At 37.1% G+C, this 17,984-nt stretch overlaps 1 protein-coding gene across 1 annotated transcript in view; it reads right to left on the bottom strand.

The window, feature by feature from the left end:
* The window catches only part of LOC136836555 (irregular chiasm C-roughest protein-like), a 68,620-nt gene that overhangs the window by 5,063 nt on the left and 45,573 nt on the right, over positions 1-17,984 (bottom strand). Inside the window, exons 6-9 of the mRNA XM_067100999.1 lie at positions 13,617-13,768; positions 3,172-3,422; positions 1,498-1,636; positions 915-1,073 (exon numbers count right to left, since the gene is read on the bottom strand). Of these exons, the coding sequence (XP_066957100.1) occupies positions 915-1,073; positions 1,498-1,636; positions 3,172-3,422; positions 13,617-13,768 (701 nt within the window). The remainder of the gene's footprint in view (positions 1-914; positions 1,074-1,497; positions 1,637-3,171; positions 3,423-13,616; positions 13,769-17,984) is intronic.

The following is a 17,984-nucleotide window of genomic DNA, read 5'->3' on the forward strand; positions in this document are numbered from 1 at the left end:
TCACGTTACTTGCTTGTTTTGAGAGAGAGAGATTTACTCACGTTACTTAATTGTTTTGAGAGAGAGAGAGAGAGAGAGAGAGAGATTTACTCACGTTACTTGCTTGTTTTGAGAGAGAGAGAGAGAGAGAGAGAGAGAGAGAGAGAGAGAGAGAGAGAGAGAGAGAGAGAGAGAGAGAGATTCTTTGAAGTCAATGGCTTCTCACTTGTCAATCCTATTTATATCAGAGGAATCCCCGAAGGATTTGGTATAAGGACATTTTCCCCCATATGTATGTGATTCGCGTGGAAAGGTAACCAAAACCGTGTGTATATGTGTCGTATATCTTGGCTTCTCCATCGTGTGCACGTGTGTGATATACAAACGAACATTGGGCCTTATGTTCTCTATGTATGTATGTATGTGTGTGTGTATGTATGCATGTAGGTATGTATGTATGTATCTGTCTGTCTGTCTGTCTGTCTGTCTATTTATCTCTCTCTCTCTCTCTCTCTCATATATATGTATATATATATATATATATATATATATATATATATATATATATATGTATATACTGTATATATCTGTGTGTGAGTGTGTGTATATATATATATATATATATATATATATATATATATATATATATATATATATATGTGTATATATATTTATACATATATACATTATATTTTATTCATATTCATATATGTACACACAGACATATATATATATATATATATATATATATATATATATATATATATATATATATATGTATATATATAATCACATTACAATAAGAATATAACTGTCATAAAAATCCTTCACACAAAAATTACAGTGAATCACTTGTGTGACGAGCAACGCCACAAGAACTAGACTAATCACATACAGAGTTCTGTAGGACTCCAGCAAAGACATCTTCAACTCACTCTTCTTAATCAGGATGATTTCGTGTACGTCCGATCCGTACGCGTTCTGAACGGAGCAGTTGTAGGCTCCGAAGTCCGTCGGCTGGGCGTTCCTTATGACGAGAGTGTGACGGATCCCTCTGGTCGTCACGTCCTGGATCACCTCGTAGCGTCCCGTCTCTGACCAGGTACGAAGTGTAGGGAGAAAGGTGAGTGTATATATACATACATACATACATACATACATACATATATATATATATATATATATATATATATATATATATATATATATATATATATATATATATATATAACGTCACACAGGCATATTCAATATATTATGATATACAGTAATACCTCAACATTTCAGACATCAACTTAGTGGACTTTTGTACTCATCAGCTACCATATTATGACTATTTTTTCCCATGCTAACAGGTTTCATACCCAGTATTTCATTTTCCCTGTGATACATGTGCATATAAAAGTCATGTTATCATGACTGTAAGCACATACTTATACAAACAATCTCTTAAACTCCTCTCTTCTCAGTCTAGTCCAGCGAGAAACAGACTTCTCAAAATGAATGAGGATGACCTACCTAGGTCAATCTCCTGTCCATGATGCGTCCAGGACACAGTCAGAGACCTGGCTGATGCTGCCGTGATGACACACTCCACCAGGACCGTGTCCCCCTGTTCGCCCCACTGCTGCCTTTCTGACCTGACTTGGGGTGGACCCTGAAGGATAAACAGAAAAGAAGGGGTGTTACTCTTCAGCATATTTACCTGGGACCTGATCTCAGGTAGACTTTAGGGAAGGAGGAAAATGAAAAATGAGTGTTATTCTTCAGCAGGTTTACCCGAGACTTGCCCTCAGGTAGACCTTAAGGAAAAAGGAAAATGAAAAAGGTGTGATATTCTTCAGCGGGTTTACCTGGGACCTGACCTCAGGTAGACCTTAGAGAAAAATGGGAAAGGAAAAGGGAGTGTTATTCTTTAGCAGGTTTACCTGGGACCTTACCTCAGGTAGACCTTAGAGGAGAAGGGAAAGGAGTAAGGAGTGATATTCTTCAGCGGGTTTACCCGGTACCTTACCTCAGATAGACCCTAGGGGAAAGGAAAAGGAAAAAGGAGCGTTATTCTTCGGCAGGCTTACCTGGGACCTGATCTCAGGTAGACCTTAGGGAAAAGGGAAAATGAAAAAGGTGAGATATTCTTCAGTAGATTTACTCAAATCTGATCTCAGGTAGACTTTAGGAAAAAAGGAAAATGAAAAAGGAGTGTTATTCTTCAGCCGGTTCACCTGGGACCTGACCTCAGGTAGACCTTAGGGAAAAAGGAAAAGGAAAAAGGTGTGATATCCTTCAGCAGGTTTACCTGGAACCTGACCTCAGGTAGACCTTAGGGGAAAAAGGAAAATGAAAAAGGTGTGATATTCTTCACCGGGTTTACCTGGGACCTTACCTCAGGTAGACCTTAGGGAAAAAGGAAAAGGAAAAAGGAGTGTTATTTTTTAGCAGGTTTACCTGGGACCTTACCTCAGGTAGACCTTAGGGAAGAAGGGAAAGGCAAAAGGAGTGATATTCTTCAGCGGGTTACCTGGGATCTTACATCAGGTAGACCTTACGGAAAAGGGAAAAAATAATTTCCTTTAATTCTGTTGATCCACAGGACTTGACCTGAGGTGATCCAGGATTAAAGCAAAGCTGGGATGAGGGGTATCACGAAATTGTGGAAATTGGAAAACAGACACTACTCTTCATTTTGCAGTTCTGTGAACTAACCAAAGTTGACAGATAATTTTTAAAAATGTTATTTCATACACAATTCACTCCAAAATATCACTGGCCATTGAAAGAGATTAGTCCAACAATCCCCTACTGAGAACCAAATTTATCTTTCCTTGTCACATATTAGCATGACAGCTGTCTTAAAAGTCTAAAAAAAATTACCTTCTAACTCCATTTTAACAGCAGTCATCAATGTCACTGAGATTAAAACAATATATGACCCTAAAATTTAATGTCACCAAATCTTCCGACACAAATTTTCCAGACTTTCACTTGCCTGCAGTTTCTAAACACTTTCACCAGACGATAATGGACTGCCTCTGAGCTTTCCACTCACACACTTCTCCTTACCATAAACTTGAATTTGATAAAGTGAATTAAAGATTTATACATCATTCAAAGTTTTCACTCACATTCATACATACAGGCAAGTGCTGCCTGTTCAAAAAGAAATTCATAAATCGTCCCTATGCAAAAATTCACCTTCAGGAAAATCCCGACAGTGGCTGAAATCTCCGGGAATCCGTCGACCTTGGCGATGCACAAGTATGACCCCAGGGTGTCTCTGCTCACGACCACCCGGTACTCGGGTCCTTTGCCCACTATCGTCTGCGAGTCCTGGTTGATCCAGACGATCGTCGAGTCCGGGCTGGAGTCCACCTCGCAGGTCAGGGTGGCGTTCTCGCCTATTTCCGAGTACTGGTCGCTGGGTGGCGCGCGGAACGATGGTCCATCTGTGGATATTATCATGATGTAATTCTGTATGTACAATGTTTATGTATAAATGTTATATATGCATACTTATTTGTGTTTGTATTTATGTCTTAACACGAACATGCAATGCAAAAGTAACTGATTACATAAAAGTGGGATATATATATATATATATATATATATATATATATATATATATATATATATATATATATATATATATATATATATTTGTATATATGTATATATATATATATATATAATATATATATATATATATATATATATATATATATATATATATATATATATATATATATATATATACAAAAGTACGTTAAAACGAAGAAGAAGATTACACATGACTCAAAATATACAGACGATTTCACAGTTGCAAATAAAACCTTACCCATTCAGGGATTGCAAAAGAAAAGAAAAAGGATCATTTGCATATTACCATTATGTTAAAAATTTCGCTGCAATAAGCAAATGAAACGCTCGCGAAGACTGTACGGTACTTCACTTTTTCGACAAAAAAAAAAATTAGATCTCCATTTCTGAAAGTTTTCACTCTCAAAGCTTTCTTCGTTTTACCTTAAGAATGGGACTATTATTTAATCTTTTATTGCTGTCAGAACTTGAAGTTTTTCCTGTATGGATAGTTGAGAGAAAATAATTGCAAGACATATGAGTAATGTTAATCTTACGGATAAAAAGATTGGTGGTTTATTTCACGTATAAAGAAAATGGAGAACTAATCACAGTCACAAACTCACTGAACATGCACACACACACATAAACACATACATGAATATATATAATACACACACACACACATATATATATATATAATATATATATATATATATATATATATATATATATATATATATATATATATATATATATATATATAATCTGACTAAAGATTACGGATAAAACAAAAGTAACGTATTAACATACATTTAGGTTGAAGCAGTTTTGATCAAAAAAAAAAATATGTTTCCTTTGCGTGTTTAACTCTTACCAGTACTCTCAGATTATAGTAAAAGACTTCTACAAGCACACACATAGACACACACACAATATATATATATATATATATATATATATATATATATATATATATAATTATATATATATTATATATTTATATATATATGTGTGTATATGTGTGTATATGTATATATATATATAATATATATATATATATAATTATATATATATATATATATATATATATATATATATATATATATATATATATATATATATATATATATATGACATACACAATAAAAACTAAACCTGTCGTAAAGAACTTCCCAGCGCATGGCTACACTACACGTCCGTAGGGCAGTAATTTTATGGTTTAGTGAACACGTCCTTTTACAAAGTGACGAAAAGTATTTTGGGGGAAATCCTCGGGACTGCTGAGGTCCTTTGGCTTTCTCTCTCATGACTGTGGCATTATCATTTGTTTAGTGATTGCTGCTGCTGACCTCTCTCTCTCTCTCTCTCTCTCTCTCTCTCTCTCTCTCTCTCTTTGCAAGATAGTCAGGATTTTTCTTTTTCATTCTTATTCAAGGAGAAGACTGACTCAAAAATGTGCTTTGATTATTGCTGATCTCTCTCTCTCTCTCTCTCTCTCTCTCTCTCTCTCTCTCTCTCTCTGCAAGATACTATCTGGTTTTATCTTTGTCATTCGTATTCAAGAAGAAGGCTGACTCAAAAATGTGCTTGATTGCTGCTCACCTCTCTCTCTCTCTCTCTCTCTCTCTCTCTCTCTCTCTCTCTCTCTCTGTTTTATCTAAAAAACTGTTATTTGAAAAAGCTGTTGTATTTTTAAAAAGACCCTGTTTTATTAAAAAACCGTTTAACTACAAAAACGCTGTGCTATTTAAAAATCGGTGTGTTATATAAAGAGAAAAACAGTGAATTATTTCTCTATGACTTTTTAATCAGTATTCGAAGCGTTTCTTTGTGTCCGCGCTACCAGTCCCAGCACCCCAACGTCCAACAATGGGCATTGAACAAAATCTATAAATGTATATATATATATATATATATATATATATATATATATATATATATATATATATATATATATATATATATAAGTATATATATACATGCTTAACAAATGTGCATCAGATATGGGACGCTGCTACGAACTTGGAACCGCCTTTGCGGCAGTAAATGGAAATTAATATTTCACCGGTCTTCTGCTGATTCACCACATACCATGAATTTCAGAAAAGGCCGCCAGAGACCCGCATAATTCATCAGGCACTGAACACCGACAGAAGGTCCAACGATGAACTTTTGCAGTTCATTTGGAATAGAAAAGGTACCATATTAGTTATCGACGGAAGATGCATATGGTGTCACATGAGCTACAGTAAGTGCATTTCAGCATTTCAGATTCCTGAAGCTAGATTTGATGACGTCGAGGAACTGACGAATCCCGCAGGATTGTATTGCCGACAGTGCGCCTCATGTGGGCGTTGCTTAACGTTCTTTGCAGCGTCACCTCGGCCCCTACCTGCAACCTCTGTTATTCGTTTTATTGAACATCCGCTCGCACTCTCTTTCTTCCATCTTACTTTCCTTAAACCTCCCCTAACAATTGTTTCAACATTATTTCCAGCGCTGAATGACCTCATGGGCCCCAGCGCTTGGCTTGAGGCCTAAATTGTACATTCTAGTCCCAGTTCTAGTAACACACGAAGGGTGGCAACGCTGAAGTCATTAACACATGCGCCACTCGCGAACGAAAATTGGGGACTTTCATTTCGCCATAAATGACGGTAATTCCAGAGGGTTTTCTTTCATAAAAACACAAACGGCCTTGGGACTTATTCAAGTGTTGCACCTGGAAAATGACTGGAAAGTTAAGGACAATTTAATCATGCAATGACGGGCCATTGTATGAATATCACCTCATCAGATCACGTGACCGAAAGGTTTACTAGATTATTATTATTATTATTATTATTATTAATTATTATTATTATTATTATTAGACTGGACCTGGACCATTTACCACTGACTTGAAATCTACGCTTCCAAAGAAAAAAGCTTTTCCAAAGGCTTTTCCTAAGTGTTGTTAAGTAGTCTTAATGATATGTAATAATAGACACAGTATTTCCGCTGTAACTGATAGTGGCACATTACAGCCATTCTTTCAGTTCCTTATTTCAGTGGCGGAAACGCACCCAATTCCTTGTTTCAGCAGCAGAAACGCACCCAATTCCTTATTTCAGCAGCAGAAACGCACCCAATTCCTTATTGTCAGCAGCAGAAACGCACCCAATTCCTTATTTCAGTAGCAGAAACGCACCCAATTCCATATTTTTAGTAGCAGAAACGCACCAATTCCTTATTTCCAGTAGCAGAAACGCACCCAATTCCTTGTTTTCAGTAGCAGAAACGCACCCAATTCCTTATTTCAGCAGCAGAAATGCACCCAATTCCTTATTTCAGTAGCAACAACGCACAAAATTCCTTATTTCAGAAGCAGAAACGCACCCACCTTGTATTTCAGTAGCAGCAACGCACCCAATTCCATATTTTCAGAAACAGCAGAAACGCACCCAATTCCTTATTTCAGTAGCAGAAACGCACCCAATTCCTTATTTCAGTAGCAGAAACGCACCCAATTCCTTATTTCAGTAACAGAAACGCACCCAATTCCTTATTTTCAGTAGCAGAAACGCGCCCAATTCCTTATTTTCAGTAGCAAAAACGCACCCAATTCCTTATTTTCAGAAACAGCAGAAACGCACCCAGTTCCTTATTTTCAGTAGTAGAAAAGCACCCAATTCCTTGTTTTCAGTAGCAGAAACGCACCCAATTCCTTGTTTTCAGTAGCAGAAACGCACCCAATTCCTTATTTTTAGTAGCAGAAACGCACCCAATTCCTTGTTTTCAGTAGCAGAAACGCACCCAATTCCTTATTTTTGTGGCGGAAGCGCACCCAATTCCTTATTTTCAGTAGCAGAAACGCACCCAATCCGGTCATCAGTCGCATTTGTTACGCCCTCGTAAATTGAAACGAATTTTAATCCCGAGTTTTGTCAAAGACAATAAATCTCGTCTAGATAAAGTGCCTCGTATTTTCTAATTATACCTGTGTCGGCTGCTGTGAGCCAGCGAAGGAAAAATAGCGTGATAACTACTCTACTTGGTTACTCGAAAAAAAAAAATCTGTTGTATTTCGTTGACTTTTGAACTCAACTCCGACTCGCTACCTTTTCTGAGATCCTAAACTGAATCAGCATGTTTCAAAATACACAATAACCAGTGAGCTTCGATGAAGAATGCACCATAAAAATCTCAGTTACTATGGACTGCAAAACAGGGCACTGATAAGTCTTATGAAAACAAGACTTGAAATTCGAATATAATTTAGGCCAGAGGCCAAGCGCTGGGACCTATGAGGTCACTCAGTGCTGAAAATAATATTGAAACATTTGCTATGAGAGGATTAAGGAAAGCAAGATGGAGGAAACAGAATATGAACGGAGGTACAGTAAAAGAAATGAAAGAGGTTGCAGCTGGGGGCCGAAGGGACGATGCAAAGAACCATAAGTTATGCCTACAGTGCACCGCATGAGGTGCGCTGACGGCACTACCCCCTTACAGAAGAAAAAAGACAAAACACAAGCTAAGAAAGTAACCAAAGATTTCGGAAACAAAAACTACAAAGAGTGTGATGTTGCAAGGCCATCCCTGAGATCAGAGGTGCCTCTCCTTGAGCATGAAGGCAGATATCGTTCGTGCAAGCCTCGTTGTCGATGGCCTTTCTTTTTGCGACGACAGTTTGATAGAAACCAATCAAACATAAAAAAAAGTAGTTTTTGGGTCTATGCGTCGCCCGCGTCACAAGTACAGACATGGCTTGGATTATGTTGCTTAAATACATCAACTTTTTATTCAACACGCGTTGTTAATTTAATCCTAATACAGAATTCTGTTTTTCTTACATAATGAATAGGTCATTTTTCCTCACACTGCCAGACTATGGAACAGCCTCCCCGAGGATGTTGCGCAACTGAAATCTCAAACTTTCAGGCGAAGATGACAATACATGACTACCATAAAGTAATTCTTCTGGTATTCTAATAATTTATTTACATTTTTACCTCTATTTATTTATTAATTTGTTAATTTATTTTTTCTAATAGCTGATAACTCTTCTTTCTGTATTTCCTATGACCTACTGTAACTTCTTTCAAACGAGCACCTTATTCTATGGAAGCTTGAATTTCAAGTCAATGGCCCCTGTGGCTTGTTCCACACGAAAAGGGTTCATTTTCTGAATAATAATAACATAATAATAAAAACTACTTAACAAGAATCTATTCACCTTGCTTCTACCCCGAGGTTTAAAAATAAAAATTTTTTATTATCAAAATTCCCGCCTGCCCTACCGATAAACCAATGTTTTTGGCGGCCATAGCTTGTGACAAGGTCTATATTCCCCTCCCGTAGGGGTGTTGGGGTTATGTGGGAGGGGGGGGGATACATAAAACGCACAAACTGGGGTTTATCATTCCCGCTGGACAAACATGGACCAGCTGCCATGTTTGACTGCATTTTTAAAAAAAATTTTTAAACTAAAACTGTTATTAATCTTAATATTTATTTTAGACAGGGAACTCATTCTTCCCCAGAGTTCTCTGTCTTGTGAATTCAGCTATTATTATTATTATTATTATTATTATTATTATTATTATTATTATTATTATTATTATTATAATGTATGACAGCAAACTAGAGTATCTGCACAACAATATAGATAATTCACTCTGCACCGTTAATACGAGTATATCGTACATTCTAACAGTGGCGAAGCTATTAGAGAGAGAGAGAGAGAGAGAGAGAGAGAGAGAGAGAGAGAGAGAGAGAGAGAGAGAGAGAGAGAGAGAGAGGTAACTTTTAGGACAAGATTGTTAGCCGTTCCCCTTCTCCACACTAGCTGCGACCCACAGAAGTTGGGTAACTACTAGATTACACAATTCACTACTTGGGTAAACAGAAATATAGTGAAGATTCGAATGCCAGTCTTCTTGCTCTTTAGACGAGGCTCGTATCCCTCTCTCTATCTCTGTAATACTACATAAACACACACACACACACACACACACACACACACATATATATATATATATATATATATATATATATATATATATATATATATATATATATATATATATATGTATATATATATATTAATATATATATATATATATATATATATATATATATATATATACATACACACACATACATGTATATATAGTGTGTGTCCGTGTAATCACATGGTTTTTTCTTACAACAGAAACATATTATCATGGAATCTGATAACATTAAGGACTAAAGTATCGAATTCTTTTGTAATGTCGAGCGACAAGACAAGCGAGGACACAAATTACAAAAAAAAAAAAAGGCAAACTAATTTTACAGCAATAAAAATATAAATTTAATTCAAGGCGTCATGATTTTCGTCAATTTTTTCAAAACGGATATTTAGAAAAAAGAATTAATTTCTTTGTTAAAATCATCACGTAAGAGCTAGTCTGCATTAAAGAATGACATTCATAATGCCAGAGACAAAGGCCTTGATTCAATAACAGTTTCCATTAGTAAGGACTCGTCCGTTATCAGGTAATAACAGTCATGGACTGAACTAACTGCTAATATCCCAGGCACAGACGGGGCCCTCATTGGAACGTTTTTACGGACCATTTAGAACCCGCGGTAATAATTCATTAAACTGCAGGGCAATCCAGGCCTCTAATTTGATGTCCCTAGATTAGAATATTAATATTTCTTCACTGATAAAACTCTTCTAACCCAGTCTTTGTGAAAGAATGACATTGTGCTTTGTAGGAAAGTCAGTATTCAGTGTACTTATTAGCGAGTAACCCAATCCCGTTTTCTTTGCGTTGGATGGGTAACTTAATCAATCGTCCATTCTTTCCTGACATGACAGCTGTTAACAATATTAACAATATTACGCAGTGCATTCAGAAAGTAACGCCAGTTAACTTACTATCAATCAATAAATTACTAAAACGTCGAATTTCGTGAGCTACAGTAACGAAGAAAATAAAAGCTATGTAATCAACATTCATTATTCACTATACGTAATATCGATAGGCGGGAACTGTTGCTGAATTTTACAAACTGCAACAAAACAGAATAGAATAAAACAACTGCTTTACTATAATAATTTCACCCCTGATTATCATAAAAAGATTGGAAAGTGAAATTTAGGCCAAGCGCTGGGGCATATGAGGTCATTTGGCGCTGAAAGGGAAACTGAAAGTAAAAAAAGATTTGAGATAAGTAACAGGAGGAAGACCTCGTACTTGAGCTACGAAACAACTGTTAGGAGAGGGTGGGAATATGAAAGGAGGTATAGTTAAAGGAATCAAATGGGTTGCAACTGGGGCAGAAGGGACGCTGCAAAGAACCTCAAGTAATACCTACAGGGCACAGCGTGAGGTGCGCTGACGGCACTACCCTCCTACGGGGTGATTAACATAAAGATTTCAGCATCGGCAATCAGTTTTGAGGGATTCTCTGTCTTTTAATGTCTTGAACGCTTGTAAGTTAACCAGGCTAAGCTTCTTGCTTGATATTTATGCCACAGAACCAGAGCGTAATGTCTACATATCGCAGACCGTAATTCAGTTAGAAAATGAGTCTAAATCCCATAATGGTCATCATCAGCTGTCTTCCCTTGATCCCACATTTTACTGAAGATACGACGTTCGCAAAGACATTCTTAAATCCGTGATTGGCGTCTAATTTCGGCAAAGAATTTAGTAACAGACTTCACAGCCTTCATACATCTAAACGTAATGAATGATGGTCATAATTGACTCTACTGACTTCGCTCAATTCTGAATTTTACTCCTGGAAATAAAATATAATAAAAACTGACTTCAGCAGAGTTTTGACTTCAACAATTTTCTTGAAAAAGATTTTTGTCTAAAGCCTTCAGTAACAGCCTTCATACGTCTATCGTACTGAGTGAAGGTCTTTGTTACTTTTATCCGCTGACTTCGCTCAATTCTGCATTTTACAAAAATGAAATAAATAAATAAATAAATAAATAAAAAAACTAAAACCAAGCTGGATTTTGTTGAAGCACGACACTCGCCTATTGTACGGAAAGAGAGTTTGTATTTAAAATTTGGTTTAAAACCTTGAACAACAGCCTTCGTATCTCCGTCGTAATGAGCGAGTGTTATGCGCTTGTCATTGTACATTATTAATAACATACATTGCATGTAATTAAGGCCGAAACTTTCCTTCCTCACTGCCATTGTTAATAACGGCAATTACGCTTCTTATTTCATTTTCGTGCGTGTAATGAATGATACAGATAACCATTTAAGAAAGAAAAATCATAAGATTAAACTTTCACATCAGGTTAACAAAGGGTTCGGGAACTGACAACAGTTTATAGTAAGGGTTCGGGAATTGACAACAGTTTATAGTAAGGGTTCGGGAATTGACAACAGTTTTAGGCGGGGTTCGGGAATTGACAGATTTATAGTAAGGGTCCGGGAATTAACAACAGTTTATAGTAAGGGTCCGGGAATTGACAACAGTTTATAGTAAGAGTCCGAGAATTGGCAATGGTTTATAGTAAGGGTTCGGGAATTGACAATAGTTTACAGTATGGGTTCGGGAATTGACAACAGTTCATAGTAAGGGTTCGGGAATTGACAACAGTTTATAGGCGGGGTTCGGGAATTGACAGATTTATAGTAAGGGCCCGGGAATTAACAACAGTTATAGTAAGGGTCCGGGAATTGACAACAGTTTATAGTAAGGGTCCGGCAATTGACAATGGTTTATAGTAGGGGTTCGGGAATTGACTACAGTTTACAGTAAGGGTCCGGGAATTGACAATAGTTTATAGTATGGGTTCGGGAATTGACAACAGTTTATAGTAAGTGTTCGGGAATTGACAACAGTTTAATATTAATTTTTTTTTTTTTTTGGAATGATTTGGAAATGTAACTGGAATTTTTTGTTTAACTTACACACAGAAAGAGAGAGAGAGAGAGAGAGAGAGAGAGAGAGAGAGAGAGAGAGAGAGAGAGAGAGAGAGAGAGAGAGATTCAAACAAAACAGCATGTGAACGATTACACAAAGACTCACAGGTACATTCAAAGACATACGAGTAGGAGATAAATATGGATAGACAGCTTGACAGCTCCTAAATCTCACAGGTACACTCAGTGATAGAAGGATATAGACAGATAAACACAGACAGACAGACAGCTACAAAATCTCACGGTTACATTCAACGATAGACAGATAGATAGATAGATAGATAGACAGATAGCTACAAAAACTCACTAGTACATTAACGATAGATAGATAAAAATAGAAAAATAAATAGAGAGACAGGTACACACACTCACAAGTACATTCAACGATAGATAGATAAATAGATAGATAAATAGAGAGATAGCTACAAAAACTCATAGGTACACTCAACGATAGATAGATAAATAGAAAAATAAATAGATAGCTACAAAAACTCACGAGTACATTCAACGATAAATAGATAAATAGATGGATAGATACAAAACTCACAGATACACTCAACGATAGACAGATAGATAGCTACAAAAACTCACAGGTACACTCAACGATAGATAGACAAATAGAAAAATAAATAGAATGATATCTACAAAAACTCACAAGTACATTCAACGATAGATAGATAAATAGATAGACAGATGCAAAAGCTCACAGATACATTCAACGATAGATGATAAATACAAAACTCAGATTCTAGAGATAGATAGAAATAGAGAGATAAACAGATGGCTACAAAAACTCATACTGCAGGTACACTCAACGATAGATAGATAAATAGAAAAATAAATAGATGGATAGCTACAAAAACTCACAAGTACAATCAACGATAGATGGATAGAGAGATAAATACAAAAACTCAGAGGTACATTCTACGATAGACAGATAGATAGAAATAGAGAGATAGACAGATGGATACAAAAACTCACAGGTACATTCAGTGACAGACAAACACTGACAGATAAATATAGACAGACAGACAGCTACAAACACTCACGGGTTCATAGAGTGATATAAATCGATAGATAGACAGATAGACAACTAGCTCAAAAAAAAAAAAAGAAAAAAAGAAAACTCACAGTGAATGATTAGCCTCGTCATCTTCTTGGAGGACCCGACCTCATTGGAGACCTCGCAGGCGATGTCCTCGTAGAGGCTGTCCTTGGTGACCTGCTCGATGACCAGCTGCGTCACATTGGCATTCGACACCAGCTGTCCGTTGCGGTACCATCTGTCGGGGATCAGGAATAAGACGTTATTACCATCGACCAGTTTTAAAGTCTTTCGTTTACTCAGAATGTGGCATTCTCAGGCACCTCTTGTTAAGTTTATCTTAGTTTTACCAGACCACTGAGCTGATTAACAGCTCTCCCAGGGCTGGCCCGAAGGATTAGACTTATTTTACGTGGCTAAGAACCAACTGGCTACCTAGCCGGACCTACAGCTTATTGTGGAATCCGAACCACATTATGACGAGAAATGAATTTCTATCACCAGAAATAAATTCCTCTAATTCTTCATTGGCCAGTCGGAGAGTCGAACGCTGAGCCAACAGCGTGCTAGCCGAGAGCTCGACACCTCTTGTATTCCTTTAGTTTTATTCAGAGTGGTATTATCTGACTTCCTCTGTGTTCCCTAATTCTCACTCAGAATGTGGATTCTCTGACACCCTCTGTGTTCCATAATTCTCACTCAGGGTGGAATTCTCCGACTTCCTCTGTGTTCCCTAATTCTCACTCAGGATGTGGATTCTCTGACATTCTCTGTGTTTCCTAATTCTTACTCAGAATGTGGAATTCTCTGACACCCTTTGTATTCCATAAGTCTCACTCAGAATGAGGAATTCTCTAACACCCTCTGAGTTCCCAAGTCTCACTCAGAATGTGGATTCCCTGAAACCCCCAGTGTTCCTTAATTCTTACTCAGAATGTGGAATTCTCTGGCACCCTCTGTGTTCCCTAAGTCATCCAACCGGCCTCCTTTCTAGAGGCTAGTGTGACAACACCTATGAGGGAAAATCCATTAACACATTTCTCTTGTTTCACGGGAAATGACCAATATCCGGTTAAGTGACCGTTATTTCCTCCCTCAATTCCCTGGCTTTGGAATTCTCTCTGCTTTGGTTTCCCGTGATTCCCCTGATCTCCAATATTTCGTGAGGTCAACCTATGCCCCCACACACAAAACTCTCTCCCCCAAAACCGTCAAATTGAGAAAATGTTGACTTCGAAAACAAAAAGAGAGAAGGAAACAACACCATCAGCGCCATCTGTGGCCTAAGCCGGAACGAGAGTAAATATGCATAAAAACGGGAGGGGGGAAAAAAAGTTGACAGAATTCTTTTGTTTTTTCATTACGGAACAAATAGTTTTTCTGATTATTAAATGGGCGCATAATTAATTTGATCCTTGGGGAATTCGAAAATATATGTATATTAACATGAGTGCTTTTTTTTGTTGGAGGGGGGAGGGGGGGAATGGGCTGAATGAATTCATTTTGCTTGTGAATTCCAGAGACCATTGTTCCAGAAATCACTTTACAAGAAAATTGTTCCTGGAAAGCAATTTGGAATTTTGTCATCCACCGAATTGTTGGTCTGATTATTTATTTTAGTTGTTCGTTGTTGTTTTTCTCGTTGTTTTTGCTTGAAAAAAGGAGGGCAAAGCTGCTGAAGGAGAGACAATGGGCGAGGCGGAAAAATAATATGACTAATGGAGAAAGATTAGGAATAATCGCTCTGGTCATTAGTGGATTTCTTTTCTTTATTTAAGTGGCTGTGACACACAAACCTTGCAACGTCACCAACACAAAAGAGCTAGCACAAACACACACTAACATACGTATATACATACACATATATATATGCAAGTATATGTATATTATATTATATGTATGTATATATATAATGTGTATTATATATATATTACACATACATACATATATATATATATATATATATATATATATATATATATATATATATATATATATGTATATATATATATATATATATATATATATATATATATATATATATATATATATATATATATATATATATATAGATATAAAATACTTAACACTTAGAAGTATTTTAATAATGTCAAGCATCGAATCTTTTATTCAGATTCATATTCAAAAGGTAAGTAAATATTTGAATGTTGTGCTTTTTGACTTGTAACGGTTAAATGATCCACAGCTATATATACATACGTATATTTGCAACTATGCCAACATTTTCCAACTTGTCTCATTAGCTCAAGGGAAGTGTTGAACAACATGCAAAAGCTCCCGTTAGGGTGCGACCACACTGCAGTTAAAATGTAGGAAACTTATCGCATACATATCACGGACATTTTGGAAACTCATTGCATCATATCCCCAACATGTCGGAAACCTATTGCATACATATCACAAACATGTTGGAAACTTATTGCATACATATCACAAACAAGTCGAAAACTTATTACATACATATCACAAGCATATCAGAAACTTATTACATACATACCACAAATATGTTGGAAGCTTATTACACACATATCACAAACAAGTCGAAAACTTATTACATATATTAGAAACACGTCGGAAACTTATTGCATACATATCACAAAACTGTTGGAAACAAGTAGTGGCCGTAAGTGGAGAACGAATCTATGGCGAATTCTGGATAATCATACAAAGCACTAGTAAGGACCACCAATAAGATGTTGATTTACACTCAACCTGTTTGTGGTGCGTGCGGGATAAGCTGCCAATGTGTGTTTATGACAAGTTTTACCTGTGTGTAACATCATTATATTCGTATGTATACACAACTCTTTTAGAGTTCTTTATTGGAGGGGTGGGTAGAGCTCTCGGCTAGCACGCTGTTGGCCCAGCGTTCGACTCTCCGACTGGCCAATGAAGAATTAGAGGAATTTATTTCTGGTGATAGAAATTCATTTCTCGTCATAACGTGGTTCGGATTCCACAATAAGCTGTAGGTCCCGTTGCTAGGTAACCAGTTGGTTCTTAGCCACGTAAAATAAGTCTAATCCTTCGGGGCAGCCCTGGGAGAGCTGTTAATCAGCTCAGTGGTCTGGTTAAACTAAGATATACTACTTCTTCTTTCTAGATATTTTAACCACATGCATGAATTATGCATTCATAAACACACACAAAACGGATACATCCTATTCTCTAGGGATGAAGAAACCCGTCTAAATCATCCTCGGGAGACTGACTACGGACATTTTAGAACACCCCTTGACTAAACAGGGTCCCCATGATCGCAGTTCCGTCTCGCCACGAAATCAGTCAATTCTCTGAACATGGTTAGTGAATGAATCCTCGAATGCTCTTATTATTTTAGCCTTCAGAGAGAGATCAGGGACAATTTACTTACAAAGAATGTGGGAAAATTGTTAGAGCAACTTCCTTAAATAGGGAGTAACAACATTATTTGTTTGATGTGATGGTCTGTTGGACAGCAAACCAAGACTTCCCTACAGAGCGAAAAAAAAAAAAAAAGTGATGACATTAAAGAACAGTTTTTATACTTCAGGAGTAACGGAAGCAGGATGGGAATTCCAAAGCAGAGCATAGCACAACATGAGAATTACCCGCAGCCACAAGGAAATGTGCGAAGTTGTGGCCTGACGGGTGATGCAAGAATTCCTGTGAAGAATACGTCTATGTATACACACCCTTTATATACTCAGAAAAGCTCTTGTATGGAGAAGAAAAAATACGCCTAATACAATCAGCCCTTCCAGCATGAACGAATGCAAGGAATTTTAACGAGCGACAAGCACTGCGTGTTTCGTATCTGCTGTGCGTGAAAAAAAACAGCCATTTATGATTTGTTATCAGTAACGGTGGCTTTGTTTGGAAAACCCGTCATATCACACGAAGTTACGCAACCACAATTATCTGCCATAAGGAGTGACGGAATGGAATGTAAAATTTAGGCTAGAGGCCAAGCGCTGGGACCTATAGTGAGGTCATTCAGCGCTGAAAGGGAAATTGAGAGTAAAAAGGCTTCAGAAATGTAGCAGGAGGAAAACCTCGCAGTTTCCCTATGAATCAACTATTAGGAGAGGAAGGAAAGAAAGATGGAAGACAGAATATGAACGGAGGTACAGTAAAAAGAATGAAAAGGGTTGCAGCTAGGGACCGAAGGGACGCTGCAAAGTAATGCCTACAGTGCACCGAGTGAGGTGCACTGACGGCACTAACAGCTGGAGACATGAGGAGTAACCTCCCAAAGTTATACATGCAGTACATCTAAAACTTAGTGGACAGACGCCTGTATAAAAAAAAAAACTTCCCATACATATATATTTCTGTCATGACTACAACTATCTAATCAACCCCTCATTTGCAAACGACAGCTGCATGTTGGAGACACCCACCCCGCCCAATTAAACAAATTGAAAAAAGCACTGAGGTTTCTTCAGCGCAAT

This window comes from Macrobrachium rosenbergii, chromosome 56, assembly GCF_040412425.1.
Source record: "Macrobrachium rosenbergii isolate ZJJX-2024 chromosome 56, ASM4041242v1, whole genome shotgun sequence".
NCBI classification, from domain to species: domain Eukaryota; kingdom Metazoa; phylum Arthropoda; class Malacostraca; order Decapoda; family Palaemonidae; genus Macrobrachium; species Macrobrachium rosenbergii.